The sequence below is a fragment of the Astatotilapia calliptera genome, chromosome 18, assembly GCF_964374335.1.
Source record: "Astatotilapia calliptera chromosome 18, fAstCal68.1, whole genome shotgun sequence".
NCBI classification, from domain to species: Eukaryota; Metazoa; Chordata; class Actinopteri; order Cichliformes; family Cichlidae; genus Astatotilapia; species Astatotilapia calliptera.
The window spans coordinates 3,922,488-3,940,450 of NC_137439.1; the positions used below are offsets into that span (position 1 = coordinate 3,922,488).

The 17,963-nt window shown below is 42.0% G+C and overlaps 1 protein-coding gene across 3 annotated transcripts in view; it reads left to right on the top strand.

Annotated features, from left to right (window-relative positions):
• Positions 1-17,775, top strand: part of kcnq3 (potassium voltage-gated channel, KQT-like subfamily, member 3) — a 116,622-nt gene extending 98,847 nt beyond the window's left edge. For all 3 annotated transcript variants that reach the window (XM_026149175.2, XM_026149178.2, XM_026149177.2), the window contains 4 exons: positions 4,782-4,913; positions 5,003-5,098; positions 5,240-5,327; positions 6,230-17,775. In XM_026149175.2, the coding sequence (XP_026004960.2) occupies positions 4,782-4,913; positions 5,003-5,098; positions 5,240-5,327; positions 6,230-6,907 (994 nt within the window). In that variant the 3' untranslated portion in view covers positions 6,908-17,775. The remainder of the gene's footprint in view (positions 1-4,781; positions 4,914-5,002; positions 5,099-5,239; positions 5,328-6,229) is intronic.
• Positions 17,776-17,963: the final 188 nt, after the last annotated feature.

Genomic DNA, 17,963 nt, shown 5'->3' on the forward strand with positions numbered 1-17,963 from the left:
TCATAAAGTTCTTTGAGGTAAAGAGGTGTCACTTACATTTAGTTGCTGGAAGAAAGAAATGGTGTATTGTTTTGTTTATTCACCAACTTGTCAAGCATACTGCTCCGAACTGTTATTGTGACAAGGAAGAAGAACCTTAAGGTGAAGACCAAAAGAAATGGCTCTTTAATACACGAGGACTCATTTGGATCCAGTAGGAGGTTGTAGTGTTGTTTTTTGGCATTTGAAGGATCCACTTTAAAGGCTTTCTGGAAATATCCAGCTGGGAGGAGACCCTGGACTAGACGGGAGGAATCATATGGTAATACCTGCCTTCCTCACAGCTCCAGTTTGACACTGCAGTGATGCTTCACAGAGTTTTGCAGATGCCACTTGGAAATAGTATAACAATCGTGATGAGTAAGCAGATACGTAGGCTACTCGTGATTGTTTTTGCTATTATTGTTGTCTGTGAAGGTTCTCAGTCATCCAGGTCATCGTAGTCAAAGAAAAGCGTCTGGACTTCTTTAAGTTACTTGAAGACGTTTCACCTCTCATCCGAGAAGCTTCTTCAGTTCTAAGGTCAAATGGTGGAGAGTCCCAGATATAAACCTAGTGGGAGTTTCCCCCCACAGAGGGACAAAAGGACCCCCTGATGATCCTCTAATCGCCTGAGCCAAGGTGTGAAACTGGGTGTGGGTCCCAATCAGCCAGAGTTTCGGGTGTGTTCATTGTGAAACCTGGCCCCACCTTATCATTCGAATTCCTGAGGTCAGATGGCCCAGGATGTGAGTGGGCGTTAAGGCGTCTGGGAAGGATCTCAAAACTGGATTATAGATGGCAGAGAGTTGGTGTCGTAAACCCCGCCTCTGTTCAAAGATGGTCGCTGACAGTGGGCATAGATGGCTTCTTTCACTCGTCTTTCAAACCATCTGTCCTCTCTGTCCAAAATGTGAACATTGGCATCCTCGAAAGAGTGACCTTTATCCTTAAGATGCAGATGGACTGCTGAGTCTTGTCCTGTGGAGGTGGCTCTTCTGTGTTGTGCCATGCGCTTGTGAAGTGGCTGTTTGGTCTCTCCGATGTAGAGGTCTGGGCATTCCTCGCTGCAATGTACAGCAAACACCACATTGTTAAGTCTGTGTTTTGGCGTTTTGTCTTTCGGGTGAACCAGTTTCTGTCTGAGCGTGTTGCTGGGTCTGAAATGCACCGGGATGTCATGCTTGGAGAAAACTCTCCTGAGTTTCTCTGATACGCCGGCTACATAGGGGATGACAATGTTGTTGCGTCTGTCCTTCTTATCCTCCCTCGCTGGTGTCTGGTCTTCTTTTCTGTGCCTCTTTGCTGACTTTAAGAATGCCCATTTAGGATAGCCGCACGTTTTGAGTGCTTCCTTTACATGTGTGTGTTCCTTCTTTTTCCCTTCAGGCTTAGAGGGAACATGTTCTGCCCGGTGGTGTAGGGTCCTGATTACTCCAAGTTTGTGTTCCAGAGGGTGATGGGAGTCAAAGAGGAGGTACTGGTCCGTGTGTGTGGGCTTCCGGTAAACTTCGATGTTGAGTTTGCCGTTCTCTTCAATGTGCACAGTGCAGTCCAGGAAAGGCAGACAGTTGTCCTTTGTGTCTTCCCTGGTGAACTTGATGTTCTTATCCACAGCGTTAATGTGCGCAGTGAAGGATTCCACTTCTTGTGTCTTCAAGCAACTTAAAGAAGTCCAGACGCTTTTCTTTGCAAGCTCCTTTGACTGCTATTATTGTTCATTTTGCACCTGTTACAGAAAAGACAAAAATGGATGAAGAAGTTATTTGTGTTTGACTGAAGCTGTTAAAAGTAACAATTTAACCTTGGAGTGCTTTCAGACTACGAGACTGTTGCACTGTTTTTGTACTTTTTCCTTGGATAACAAATCGACTGTGGTGTGTTTCTATTCAAGCTTTCAGCTTACTATTTGACTTTGAGCAGAAGCGATGAGGCTTTGGCTTGTTGTTGTACTCCACAGCCTCTGCACTGGTTCAGTTCCCATAATTAGTGTCTCCCAGTAGATAAACCGATAGAAACACGGGATCATATATCAATTTTTAGTTTTCCGCCTTAAATCTATTTAATAGTAACATGGTGCCAGTACTTGTGCTTAGTAAGTGTGGGCAAAGAAATATGGAGTGAATCTACCAATAATTGAGGAATTTCTGGTGGTCGCTCTTCCCACGGCCACTGGTGGCTCCACCGTGTCAGTGGAAAAGGGGTAAAAGACCGCAGACAAACATTAATTCAAATTCAAATTTTATTTGTCACGTACACAGTCATACACAGTACGATATGTAGTGAAATGCTTGGACAACTGCTCGTGACCTAAAGAAAACAAAAAAGGAAAAGGCTATGAATAAGATAGGAAATAAATATGAAAAATTAAAAAGGGTAAATTTAACTAGGAAGGAATAAAATATAAATTAAGGTTAAAAATGAAATAACTGTACAACACAAATTAGAATGAAGGGTAAATTTAACTGGGAAGAATAAGATAAAGATAAATATATAAATTAAAGTTGAAAATAAAATAACTGTACAACAAAATACACAATATAGAACTATATAAGAATGTATGAAGAAATCTAAATATAAATAAATATATACACAATAACAGCAGCTGTACAAGTATTAACCGGAAATGAAGAATATAGTGACCAGTGTTGTGCAAAACCAAAGTCCAGAAAGTCCAGTGTGTGTGTAAGAACCATATGTGTGGGTCAGTACTGTGTGGTGGTGTGATTGAGAGACCGTATCGCCTGCGGGAAGAAGCTCCTCCTCAGTCTCTCTGTGTTGGTCTTCAGGGAGCGGAATCGCTTTCCTGACCTCAGCAGAGAGAACAGTCTGTTGTTGGGATGGCTGAGGTCCTTCACGATCTTCCTGGCCTTGGTCCAGCACCGCCTGCTGTAGATTGAGTGCAGGTCAGGGAGCTCGGAGCGGATGGTGCGCTCAGCTGACCGCACAACCCTCTGTAGAGCTCGTCTGTCCTGCACGGTGCTGTTCCCGAACCAGGTTAAGATGTTTCCCGCCAGGATGCTCTCTATGGTGCACGAGTAAAAGTTCCTGAGCACCTTGGAGGGCAGTTGGAAGTCTCTCAAGCGTCTGAGGTGGTAGAGACGCTGACGGGCCTTTTTCACCACGGTGTTGATGTGACAGGACCATGACAGGTCCTGCGTGATGTGAACTCCGAGGTATTTGAAGCTGTCCACTCTCTCCACTGGGCACTCGTTGATGACGGGGGTCTGGTAGTTCCTCTCCTGCTTAGTGCTGAAGTCCACTATCAGCTCCTTTGTCTTACTGATGTTTAGAAGGAGGTTGTTCCTCTGGCACCAGTTCTCCAGATTCCTAATCTCCTTCAGGTAGGCCGTCTCGTTGTTATCAGAGATCAGGCCCACCACGACGGTGTCGTCAGCAAACTTGATGATGGTGGTAGAGCTGGTAGTGGCCACACAGTCATATGTGTACAAAGAGTACAGCAGGGGGCTCAGAACACACCCCTGGGGGGCTCCAGTGCTGAGAGTGGTGGAGGCTGAGACATGTCTGCCCATCCTTACTGCCTGTGGTCTGCCAGTTAGGAAGTTGGAGATCCACAGACACATAGATGAGCTGAGTCCCAGATGCTCCAGCTTGGTGGTGAGTGTGGAGGGAATTATGGTGTTAAATGCAGAGCTGTAGTCTATGAAGAGCATTTTAACATAATTCCCCCTTCTAGTGTCCAAGTGAGTGAGTGATGTGTGGAGGAGATGAGAGATGGCATCGTCTGTGGAACGATTTGGACGGTAAGCGAACTGTAGTGGGTCCAGTGTGTCTGGTAGTGAAGAAATGATGAAGTCTCTGACCAGGCGTTCAAAGCACTTCATCACTACTGAGGTGAGGGCTACAGGGCAATAGTCATTGAGAGAAGCAGGGTGGGGTTTCTTCGGGACAGGAACAATGATGGACTCTTTGAAGCATGTGGGGATCACCGACTGAGATAAAGAGATGTTGAATATCTCAGTGAACACAGGAGCTAGCTGGTATGCGCAGTCTCTTAGGATACGACCTGGGATGCCGTCTGGTCCTGCTGCTTTCCTGGTGTTCACTCTCTTGAAGGCTCTCCTTACTTCATGCTCGGAGATGACGAGCACGTTTCCGGTGCTGGCAGTATCTTCCTGTCTGCAGCCGTTAGCGCCGCTAACACTAGCATTGTTGGAGACCTTAGCTGCAGCCTCGAAGCGAGCATAGAAAGTGTTCAGCTCGTCTGCCAGAGTCACAGCCGCGTTCGTCATACCGGTCGTTGGTGCTTTATAGTCCGTTATTGTCCTTAGTCCCCGCCACAGGCTCCTAGAGTCACTCTGTTGGAGTTGTGACTCTAGTTTCCTCCCGTAGCGCTGCTTCGCCTCTTTCACCGCCCTCCGCACGTTATATGACGCGGCTTTGTACGGGTCCATGTCCCCCGTCATGAGTCCCGTGTTGTAGGCAGCGGTGCGGGATCTCAGAGCGTCGCGGATGGTTTTATCCACCCACGGCTTCTGGTTGGGAAACGTTGTGATAGTCTTTGTCTCCACGGTATCATCCGCTAGTTATTAGGGCCAGTAAATGTAGTGTTGTTTAGATCAGATACGTTAATAATGTTAAGATCTAAACCAGTGAAATGCTTCTCATTTGTTTGATTCTTGCATTCCTGTTTCCTGACAAACACGTGTCTATACAATGAAGGTAAGTGTGGTAGCTGACGTTTGTTAACTGTGTCTGATGTTTGAGAAGTGTTTTCATTTGAAGTGTTTGTTGCCACACAGGATCATGCAATTCCTCTTGAACAAGAAGCGGTTTAAGGAAACTCTGAGGCCTTATGATGTCAAAGATGTTATTGAGCAGTACTCTGCTGGACACCTGGACATGCTCTGTAGAATTAAATACCTCCAGACGAGGTGAGTTAGTCTTTTACACACGAGGCTGATCAGTTTGAACGAAGCCAATTTTCTCTTTTCCTCATGCTCATTATTTTTTTTATTTTAAGGATTGACATGATTCTTGCCCCTGGACCTCCTCTCACCCCAAAACACAAGAAAACTCAGAAAACACCCTTTACTTACCCGCCCAACCAGTCACCCAGGTACTGCTACAGAGCTCTAAAATGGCTACAATGTTGTAAAACAATTACAAATTAGTATAAAGGTTAGTTATAACTATGTTATTTAGTTTTTGTAACAAATGTCTGTGCAGTCCACATCTACTCGATGTCCCTTTGTTCCAGGCATGAGTCCTACATAGCCAAAGCCAATTCCATGCCAGATGCGGAAGACCAAAGCATGATGGGCAGATTTGTCAGGGTGGAGAGACAGGTAACAACTAAAACTACTAAAGGCAAATATTCTGCCAAGGTGTTCCTTCTCCAAACAAAGTAACTCTTTGTATTGTTTGAGATAAATTGTTTTATAGTTTAGTTTGTTACCCTTGGGCTTTGTATGTTGAGACATCTGGCGACAATTTAGAGTTTAATGTAATGCCGGTAAAATTTGCTAATTTAGAAAAAAACTGTCACGTTGATGAGACCAGAAACACTGGCAGACCTTTTGGAACAGGACACTTAAATTACTGTTTCCAATAAAACAAAGCGCTGCACTGCCAGGGTCAGAGAACCCTCTGAATATGGCAACAAGCTGCTTCAGCTGGAGATGACTTTGAACAGCAGATCTATTCAACCCATTTGGCCCAACTGTAGCAAATATTACTAATCATGTTATGCGATTACACTTGCAGTTCTTACTCGATTTCAGTTCTGCAGCATGCAGTGACTTCTACAGCAAGACAAAAAGAGTCTATAACCTTCACCACCACCGAACTATCATCCGCTGTTTAACACTTTACAAGATAAACTGGACCAGGCTTAAAAAAAGAGACTTTCATGATTCTGTTCTGCCCGTCTTTCCTGTGCTGAGTGTTTCTCTCCTGCATCTGGAGCATTGTCGTCATTATTAGTGGTGGTGCAGGGTTCATAATTAATGGTTTTCTTTAGGAAGATTACCAAGATTAAACTGTGAAAACACCAAGTTATCAGTAAAAGAATCAACATGATATTTGATATTTCTCATATCTGCAATGTCTGCAAAGGTTTTATCAAACCTTACTAAAAGCACTGAAGGGGTTACTAACATTTCTTTACATCATATTTTGGCCAAGGTGATTGGTAAATAAACACACCTGTTATGCGATCCACTGGTTCCATTGTGTATCTCTCTCTCAGGTGGAGGACATGGAAAAGAAGTTGGACTTCCTGGTGGACATGCACATCCAGCACACTGAGCACCTGCAGGTGGACTCTGCCGGCTCTGCCCGCATGACCCTGGAGACCTGCAATCCTACGGCAAACGGTGAGATCAGACGGGTTTTCCTCAACTACGCCGAGGCGTTCCCACACATGTACCAGGTGCCTGTCAGCAAGGCGAACCCCTATTATGGCCGTGGAAGAGGAGGCAGAGAAGGGGTGGGGTTGGCAGGAGGAGTCGGCATTGCCCCTTCGGTTCATCAACCCCAACCCCCACCTTCAGCAATCATCCCCACTTACACCGAGCGTCCCACAGTGTTGCCCATCAGCTCCCTGCAGGACTTGTCAGTGGGACTGGGTAGGACCACAGGGGGGCAAGGTGGTGACTCACCGCTCTCCATGCTATCGGTTAACCACGAGGAGCTGGAGCGCTCGCCCAGTGGATTCAGCATCTCTGGGGAGCGGGAAGGGGAGAACTTCTCAATGGGGGCCGGTTTGGCGCCCGGGGACCCTGGCTGGACGAGACCCAGGCCGAGCTACCTGGCGGAGGGGGAGACGGACACAGACACAGACCCTTTCACACCAAGTGGGGGCCCCCTGCCTCTCTCCTCCACTGGTGAGGGATTCGGCGATGCTGTGTGGACCATGCCACCCTGAGAGGAAACAAATTCGGCGCAGATATCCACCACTCTGAGTTAAGATATTAAATTCAACCCAAGCCTCTAAACCCAAGCCCTGGGTCAAAGCCACCGCTGTGGACTGAACGTCTGGGGAGGTTAAGTTGGATCTTATCCGAGATAATCGACCTTCAGAGGCCACCGCAGATCTCATCATGCCATCCACGGTCCAGTCAGAGAGCCATGGCACTGAGACTGCCCAGAAAAAAGAAAGAAAAAGGGAAACCACACCGTTTGTAAAGTAAAACTCTGTACAGCGCACTCTTCGCAAAAGTTTAGCTGACATAAAAAAAGAACAATAATATACATACTATATACACCCAAAAGCTTTATTGCTGCAAAGCCAACCGCACTGCATGTAACGCATGCGATTTTTAGTGTAGTCACTGCAAAGTTCAGGATATCAGGAAAAGGAAAAAGAGAATGAATGGTTACGTATACTTGCTATGCCATTTTGTAACACTTATTTTTTTATATGAATACATTTTCATTGTTTTTGCATGGTTTGCATGATAATGCACCACTGTAGGAGTTGACGATTAGAAGGTGATCCTGGAACCAAAAGTCTCCTGTCTTTAGTTGTTTGGTGTGTGTGTGTGTGTGTGTGTGTGTGTGTGTGTGTGTGTGTGTGTTAGAGAAGAGAGAGAGACTTTGGTAATAAAACCATGGCTAGTTTGCTGGCAGTCATGTTTCACCGTTTCTACTTTTCTCATGTTGCTCTGTAAGGTCTCTGAGGATCAATTCTGTCCAGAAACCAGATTTGTTTTCTGGTCTCAGTGTTTTGTTTTCACGCCACTGTGCTCAAATTGTGTGTCACCACTTTGTGTGAACTGACTATCCACTTGAAAATTTGACTGCGTTTGAAACACTAAATCTGCTGCTTTGTTGGCACATGAATTCAGGGATATAAACCACCTGTGAAGTTCTGCTTCTGCTTGATCAGTATTCAGAGCGTAACTTCAATGCAAAAATAGTGGCTTAAATTTCCAGCACTAAAAAGATAAAAAAGATTCCTACATAAAGGGAGGCACAATATGTCTGTCCCAGTACTCACACTTGTGGTCTTGAAGTAACACAATCTGTTCTTGATGCACATTTCTCCAAAGTTAAGTTTGTAAGTATTTCTAATAACTTTCTGTGCTCAGCTTTTCCAGGAAAAAAACAGCCTTTTTGGAGTAATACTGCATAAATTCAGTTTTTAAGAACTTGGATCGCCTGTAGTTTAAAACTTATCAAATGAGAAGAACTACTCAAAATGAAGATGAATAGGCTCACTTGTGCATTTACATAATTGACTTTTGATTTTCTAATGTGTCGTTATTAATAACTTTTTCATTGTTATCAAAAAATTGATCAATGGTGGGCCCTTTGTTTGTTTCTGGGGATTAGCCTAATGTTGGCTAACACTAGGTTGCTAACACAGACAAATTGCTAGCTAAATATTATCTGGAGTGTATAAGGTAAGCTCGTTCAGGAGGAAAACCTGGTGCTAGGTTGGCTACTCATTTTAAATTGCTTTGTAGCTGATGCCAGATTCATGCAGTGTAGCTAAGTTATAGTTAACCAGCTATCCTTTAGCTTTCTTGCTAACATTACTGTCATCTTCTTCTTTGTGTGGTGGTGTATAGCGTTTTGATAAGGTACCGTCTCAAATCGATCATTCCCAGTCAGACCATTGGCAGAAATTATCTTTGAATATGACTATGATCGCTGCATTGTATGAACACTCATAAGGATAAATTCTTGCACAGTTACGATGACAATTTAGCAGTAAACACCACTTAGCAAGCTAGCTAGTCCAGCTATCTCCTGCTCAGACTGTGAGTCTGAGTTTCAGAAGAGCATTGTTGGGTGGTCCATCTCTTTTTTTACAAAGCCAGTGTGGCTACCATTTATTGCGAGAAGTGTCACATGTTTCAAATTCAGTTTTTTTCATTGTTATGGGTGTGGGCCTGCTGACTTTCAGCTCTCACAATGCCAGGACATTACAGAAGACACTGCATGGGGAGAATGATCCCTTTTATGTTCAAATACTAAGCACTACTGTTTGAGTGAAAACTACTGTTAACTAAATCAGTGAAGAATAAAGGGGATTCAGAGCATCACATTTTACGGGGCATCACAAAAAAACCACCAAAAAAACAAACACATTCCTACCGAGCATCTAACACAGGAATAATCAAAGGTGAGATCTGGTCTCAGTTTTATTTATATAACACCAATTTTGTTTGGTAAAAAAAAAGGGTTTGAGACATAGGTGCTGAGTGTTAGTGCAAGTTCACTAAGTAACTAGTAAATGTGATATAATGGCTTATAAATTATATCAGTTGATTGAATTCAAGACAAAATTGAGTAGCACTTCAAATTAAGCTCGTATAGCTAATATTAACCTTCTACAGTACTAGAAAAGAGTGATTAACGGCAAGGGAAGTTAACTATAGCCACGCTGCATGTGTCTGGCATTTTAGCTTTGATATCATTCTGTTCTCACAGTAATACGATGGGCTTGTAGCTGCAGTAGATGACATACAGTTCATACAATAGTGCAACAGAACAGTGAAGGACAGGCTCGCTGCTGTTTTGACCGATGCCACAAACAGAAGCTATAGCATGCTAAATACACTTCATGGTTTTCTAGATTTTACTCACTAAAAAAACTTTCTTTTTGTTTTTGGATTGTCTTACTTCTATTAGCTCCTCAGATCATAATAGTAAGACCGGGTGGTTGGTTGGTGTACTTTCCCGTAAATCAGCTGAGCCATATATAGTATTTGCAGGAGCGATGGTGTACTTGTGTATCTAAGATCCAACAATACTGGAAATTCACCAAATAAATGTGCATTAGGATACTCGTGATGACGTGTGGTTACTGGGACAGTCTTCAGATTCCTTTTTAAAATGTTCACTCTTATTTTAAAGTTGCTTTAAAAAAAGAAAAGAAAAAAAAACAAGCAATAATGAAATATTAGCCATGTTGCATCAAAATAAACCACAACAAATTCGAGGCAGTCATGTTCCCAGGTGTTGGATAGCGCCGTTTTGTCAGATGCCGCATCTGTGTCTTTCATTTGGCAGAACTGGTCACCAAGAAATAAACCAACCCAGTTTAAAGACCTATAGAACCCAACAGAAGAGGTGCCAGATTACAGGTTTATTAACCAGCGATTGCAGTTCACTAAGGTAACCCCTATTAGGCCCCTGAGGTAAGTTTAGGCTCAAATAACAGCTGGACTCCAGCTACAAAAATCTCTGATATGGGTTCAGATGTGCTTCTTTACACTACAAATCTTCTCCTGTGAAAAACGGTGAGTTGGACATATCAGCGTTCCATCAAACATCACTAGTGAAAGACACGTACACGGTTTTGACGTTATTTAGTGTTCTGGGAATCAGAACAGCCAGGAAAATTCTGTAGCTGTGTTTTGTTTCTTAAATACGAATTAAGGAACGCAAACAATAATTTCCACTGAATTTTAGGTGCGATTTCTGCTGCAAAGCTCCAATAAATCCGGTATGGTAGCTAAAAACTGAAAGTTGTAACTCTGTATGCTGTAGCTCAGAGAACAATAAGGACACCGCCTAAAATTAGCATACTGAATTTAGCTTTTCTACACTCCAATTAATCATTTAAATTTTAGTTTGAATTATTGCAACTTTAAACCTGCTGTATAGTTCAGTGCTGTGTTGTGAGCAACTCGAATGTCTAGTTACAAACACAGAAAACCTCAAACTGAAAAGAGAAATAAAGGTACGTGAAGGCGGAGCTTCCTGATCAACAGGTATTTTTAAAATGAAAACACCACAAAGCCAGACCTGACCACCTACTGCAAATAAAAAGCTTTACAGACGACCACGTATAGGCCTAAACTGCATTTATTACCTTAGACTTAGGACGACACTGATATTGAATGTAATATCTCACAATATGTACACACATGAATTATTATCAATACACAGTTATAGCATGTTCAGGCACCTTCACAGTTAATTGACAGAGGAGACTTCCACACCAGGCTTCAACTCTACAATTCGTTGCTTTGTTTACTTTTACTGTTTCTGACCTAAAAATCATGACTAATGAATTTTATCTTGCATTAATTATTTTTAACATTAACTTTTAACTTCGTTAAATGGATAAAGTTTTGGTTTAGTATCCGTGATGACCAGCCAGATCATTTCTGTGTTGAACTGGAACAACACAGATAGATACAACACATTTAAGATGATGTTTGGAGGCTGCAGGCTCCTCTCACTGTTTACTGGTTTGTGTGAATCTCTACAGCGAAGAAGGAGAGGGCAAAGTTGGAGTAATTACAGTTTGTTTGTTCTAATATCTCAGTTTAATGAGATGAAACGTCACCCACTGGTTTTGAAGCTTTGCTTTTTGGCCTCTGCCATGTTGGTTTTTTGGAGGCAGAAGTGACCATATTTGAGGTGGATGTTATCAGCTAAGGCCAACAAACTTGGTTAGACCTCACTCACACAGGTCTAGAGACTTGTTGTCAACCGTCTGGCAACCACTACTTGCTGTTGCTTGGTGAAATCGGTCACACAGATGTACCTACTGCTACACCAAAAGGTTGGACGACCAAGAGTTTGGTGAGTGTTTGCAGACAAGTTGGCATTCACTGGTTTCTTTGTGTACACTGAGAGTAGCGGCACCAAAACCCAGTTGGTGCTGGTGTTAGTAAATCTGACTCTTAGACTGTAAAGGTGCATTGCACAGGCATGGATTTCTGCTAATGAGTGCTAGTAACTAGAATAATAAAACCTCAGTTTCACTCACCAAAACTGAAGCACAAACCTCTTGGATGTCTTCACTTCATAGTAAACTGTAATATTTTTTTGGATGATTCCCATAAAAATCCCTCTGAAGACTCCAACAGCACAAAGAGTCCTCAGATCCAGTTCAGTGACTCCAGTTAGCAGTGGTCACAAAAATTTTAAATCTTAGAAAAATCTTCTAAAGTATAAATTAAATCCATCTATTTGGAGCCGACCTCAGCCAGAGGACCAACTGCTGGTTTGGTTTTAGTAAAACGTCTCCGCAGGTAGGTTAAAAGAAGCCTGGTGTGGATCCAGCTACCATCTGTGAAATTAGCCAGGTGAACCAAACCCTTATGATTATTATTATCTATTTAGTGTATTGTTAGAGTTGCTGTTATCCTCTAATCCTTAAATTAAAGTCATTAAACTATATATTATATGAACACCGGCATCAGACGTCACCACATATAGATGTAAAAATGATGACAATATCCCTGCAGACGTTCATTCATTGTGCCTCTGAAGCAAGAAGCAACATTCAGAATGACTCCACGCTGTCATTCTTTATTTAGTGTTTCAGCGTCACTTCATCTCCACCGAACAAAGCACACGGGATTTTTGAATGTCGGCTCTGTTTCCTTCTGTAGTGCTTCGTCTTTTCTTAAAACCAGCTCAGAGTGCGGTCCTGCTTTTGTAAAATGCCGTTTTGTAGTTTTTGTGGTGCTTTTTGGCTCATTTACAGATTCAGCATGGTTTCAGCTGCACAGAAATTTTGTAATGGTTCACTTCTGCTTTCTTCGTTATATCTAAAGTTCATTCGTCTTGTTCTGTTGAGGTTTGATCGGTCTCGCTCCAAGCCTGTGCTTTTGTTGCCTTGCACAGTTTAATTTACAGAAAGTATTCTGTGAGTTAGTGACACTGCTTCCGTTTGAAACTAAAAACTACAAATGGCTTCCTTTCTAAATTTACAGTCACGAATCAGTTTAAGAATGTCTCACAGGGAATACATAACGACAGCATTGGTACATTTATAGTTTCATGGCAAATTACTGTTAATATGAACTTTTGTTTTTTTTGTAAAAATTTGTCAAAACAGAAAAAAAATTGTCTTCCAGGACGCTGAAGTATGCTGTGAAAAAGTGATGCTAGCAAAAGCAGTTAACAGTAAAATGGAAATATGTCAGATTACACACGAAAAACCTGAAGTTCTTCTCAGGAATTCACAAAATTTCAAATACAGTGGAACCCCGACTTACGAATACCCCATTTAACGAAAAATTCAAGTTACGAAGGCGCTTAACGGCAATATTTCTACCCGTGTTACGAAGTCCGCTGGCTCTGATTGGCTGAGCCCAGAATGCCTACAATGCCCACAATGCCTTCCGAATCATGTGACAACCCCCTTGGCTTTCGGACTTGCGCTTCGCTGTTCCACTTGAACGACGCCTATCGTTCACTCACAAGGCGCGATGGGTGCTTCGACTTACGAAAATTTTTGACTTGCGAAAGACCCTCGGGAACGAATTAATTTCGTAAGTCGGGGTTCCGCTGTATTCAGCTTGCTAAAGCCGCTGTTTATATCAAGCATGGTGACAATATCACAGACGTTGCAGTTTAACAAGTCGTTTTGTCTACAGTTACATTTCTTTTGTTTCCTTAAAACCAATAAATCTCCCATACGTGAGATGATTTTAACGACTTCTGAAACAAGGTTAGCTAAATTTCCGGAGAACCAAATCAGAACCATTTTTATTTAAATAAAATATGTGACTGAATGACTTGTTAAGGACCAGTGTGAGCTGACCAAAGCCATCTTCAGTATCCCTAACCAACTTGCTAGCATTACTTTTCACAGTAATAATGATAATAATAATAATAATAATAACTTATAAAGCGCTTTCAAACGAAGTGCTGTACAGCTATTTGAAACTAAAAAGATGAAGTAAGTAAAATAAATCCACGTTACGTGAATTAAAGACATCTTGCGTGTTTGAAACGATGTCTGAACATGATACTGTGTTGCTGTTTTGTAGTGAAGGGTTTGTCCTGTAAGTGGCCATGTTATTACTCTGTATGAATTTCCTGCCAAACGTTCTCCAGTCACGTCTTTGGGAGAAACCTCTTCACCTCAAGCAGGAAATGATTAAACTCCACTTTGTCCTGGGCAAACATGAAAAGGAGTGGAATTAGAACATCCATTGGTCACCGTTCATTGGAAATAAAAAAAAGTTAAATTCTTCTTATGTTTTGGGAATTGTTAGTCACCTCATCTGTAGATGTACCTGGTGGCTGATGAACACTCACTTTAACAGCTGTTCTGTTGAAACAGCTGCCTCTGATACAAAACTGTTCAATAATGTTTATTAAGGGGATTTGAGGTGTGAGGAACTCCAGTAAAACCTGCAGAGCCAAAACTAGGAGTCACTCCAGTGAAGTTGAATCAATTTGCACACTTGGCACCAGGCCTATTTTACTTTATGTCTCCGTTTACTTTATACTGTAAGCGGACACAAGAGTGACTTTGAATGGGTTTTGGTGACTCGTCCCATTACTTTGCCCTGTGAATGAGCCCTTTGCTTCTCTGGCTTGTAGACGAGGTTTTAATCAGCTGATGAGGTCACTGGAGGAGTTAAACATTTACTAACCCGATGTTCTCTCATGTACTCATGGCTTTGTCACCAATTTTGTCTTTTTTATTTTTCTGAATCAGTGTGATGGGATGAAATGAAGTTGCTGACCTCGGGTGATCATGATTGGCTATTTAATTCTTAAAGCTTAAACAGTGTGCTCATTATTTGACAATAAGGGGGGATGCTGTGTGACAGCTCAGAGCTATTTTTTGACTTGCATTTGAAAAATCACCTTTTCAGGCATCAGTGCACAGTACAGACTTCAACCTTATTCTTTATTTTCGACATTGCATTTGTCTGCGTAACCTCCAAAACACAAACTCTGACCAACACACATACTGGTGAATTAATGTGATGGTTAAAGTGGATCCGTTCTGCCTTCTGCCAGTGTATGAACGGCGAATCCCTGTGAATTAATGCTGCTTTTTTCTCTCTGCTTGGGTTTGTATGATGTCACGGAGATTAGATATCCTTAATATGGCCATCTAAGGCACAGTAAGCCCCGCCCACCTGCTCTAATTTGTTTGGGAGGGGCAGCCCGTCAATGCAAAGTTTGCTCAAAGTGGGAGGAGCTAAAAGAGCTCACTGATAGAAGATAAAGGGGGATTATTTTGAACTCTGAATTGTGCAAAGCTACTCTAGAAGAGCCCAAGTATAAAATATGAGCAGAATAGATCCACTTTGTTTTAGCAATTTAATATCTGTTACTTTGAGGATGAAGGATTATTTCAGTTTGAGTGTGTTTTTTGCCATATAACACTGTAACCAATGTGTCTGCACTCTTTGCATTGCAGCTGTTATTCATTTGGTGATTCTGAGGAACAGTCCTGTATGAAGCACTCCTTTAACACTGTTTTAAACAGTACTCTATGAGTTAGATTTAACAGCCAAAGAGGCTTAAAATCCCCCCACAAACGTAGATTTTGACAAAGTTTTGTGTGTGGAAACACTCTTGGTATCAGTGTTGTGTGTCGGGATTAAGATATTGACTAATTTCATGTAAAAACTGGCTCAACTTGGTACTTGTTGTAGCAGCCAAGTCTTGGAGAAACTGGAAAAATAACTTTAAAATGCTCAGCACATCAGCAAATACTCGATCACGTGACTGTTTCTCGTTGGCTTGAATCTGACTCTTTCCCCAAAATTCAATGCCATTAATCGAAACACGTGTGCACCTAAAACGAGCATTTTCTCCACATTTCTGCCCTCTAAAACACATGTGTGCACTTACACTGTGCGTCATTTATTTTTTCAGCTCTCTGTGTGTGAACTCGTCTGCATGTGCATCGATTCTGAATGAAAAGGAGCACTTTATGGCATCCGTGTAGTTAAGAGGGCAATAGTACTCGCTGTGATTATTCTGTTAGGGTTGTATTCACTGTAACTGCATACCAAGCAATGCACTGATCGGCACATTCTGCATAACCTGTAATTTTATGGACATTTTGATTGCTACAAATTATTTGTGCCTTGGCCTTTTACAGTACAGATGTTTCTTTCAATGCAATTCTTTTAATTTGGTCGTGCTTTTCTCGCTATGGCTGTCAAAACGCAGCACAAAGCTGTCGGTAATAACTGTGTGGAGGGCTGCATTTACATGCACTCATTGCTCAGCGGCCTCGATCTATGGAGCCAAGACTGATAGAAAATCAGCGCAGTAGCTGGGGGGTACTAAATTTTCTCTCTTCAAAAACCACCCCTCCAAACAGCGGCTGATATTGCTTTTACAGTTCCAGTTGGGGGAGCAGCTACAGGGCAGAAGCACCAACAATGGAAGAAGACACGCTGTCCACACACTGCAATATTTAACCTGCTAATTTTTTGCTGTTTGATGGAACCTCACAATTTGCAGGGTTTTGATGCGACTCTCAAACTGTCTTTCCAAAATCTTCTTAATCTCCTCCTAAGACACGAACTCTTTCATGGCATGCACCCTCTTTGCTATTTGGGCTGATTGGGACCTGATGAATTACCTGTTTTTTATTTTTGACGAAAATGAGAAAATGTAGTATTTTGGTCTAGACAACCTAAAATGCGATGTCCGCATATGTGGACGCCAGGTCCTTGGAGGTTAAATGCAAAATTACATGAGTACCTATAAGGTGAACTGATAAGTGTCAAAGCAGGGTGCTTAGCGGCTATAAAAGAACTTTTGACCTCCAAAACAATTAGAGATAAGATTTTACACGTTGCTCTGACAAAGAAGAAAGCCTTGCATGCATGTTGCATATGGACATGGTGCAGTCTCACAGCAGTTTGTAAAAAAATAAACTGATTCAGTTTTATTTATATACTGCCAAATCACAACAATGATAAAGGTAAAGACACAACAATTACATCCCCCTTTGAGGCAACAGTGGGGAGGAAAAACTCCCTTTTAACAGGAAGAAAACTGCAGCAGACCTCCTAACCTGGTGTTCAGCATACTGACCAGGCCGAACCTGCTTAGCTTTTAAGATCAAGACTCAGATTTGTGTTTTTTACACAAACTGGACATTTTGTTTGTGGCTGTGATGAAGCATGAAGTTTGAAACACGTGACACAATTTTAGTCTTTAAACAAAAAGTTAACAGTCTTGTGAACAAGATGAATATCTTGTAAATGCTTTAAAAAGAAGTCATCTCATGGCTTTAAAGAAGGTTAGTAAGAGCCATCTCTCACAGTGTGACATTTAAACATGGACGATGATGATACTCGCTGGTTAGTTAAGCCAGGTGTGACGGACGAAGCCACGCACTCATTGGCTGACGACTTGTGATTGACTGAGTCCTCAGCCAATGAGCTTCTCACTGAACTTGATTTATAAAATAACCCCAAATATTTTATTCTGTATGACCTGAAACTAGAAACCAAAGCTCTAAACTCATCAGGCGTTTCTATAAGACCAGAAGTCTTTCTGCAAACACAGGAGTCGCCCCCTGGTGTCCATTACGCAGAATACAGGTTCGAAACAAAAGTTCCAAACAAGTGCCAAACACGTGCTCGATAAATAGCAAATGAATAAATAAATAAAATCACTTCTGCTTAGAGTCTTGGGCCGTACAGTTCCTGTATTTCTCCCACAGGAACGATGCAGGAAGCAAATCTGAGAGGAGCGACGTCTAAATGCAGCCGAAATGCAGTAAAAACAAAAGCCACTACGTCTGGGAGGTTACTGACAGCTCTGTGCTGGTTGATGACGGCAGCTTTTCTGGGTCAGAAACAGTTCTGTTGTTCTTAAGTTTCATTTAAGGGAAGTTTGGACAACTTTACACTAGTGGCCTTCAGAGCTGTGCATCATTTTTCTCATACCAGTTTGAAAAAAAGAATAAACCTACCATTTCTATTCTGTATTAGACCACTTTGGATATTTTGTTTTGATGATATAATATGCAAATGTATTCTTACTTGATTTTTTAATTTTTTTTGTCTTTTCAATTGCACCAGTTATTAATAAAGCATTGAACTGAAAGCAGACGGTGTGGTTATTATCTGCAAGCGTTAAACCAGAGATGGATTTATGCTGCTGAAATCACTCAGGCTGCATCGTTTCTGCACCCGTGGACTCGTTGTTGGCGTCCCTGCTATAAAATAGCTGTTCTTAAATGTCCTGCAGCCCTCTGCAGACAGGCTGTGTGTCTTTGGAGTAGATTTGTGTGC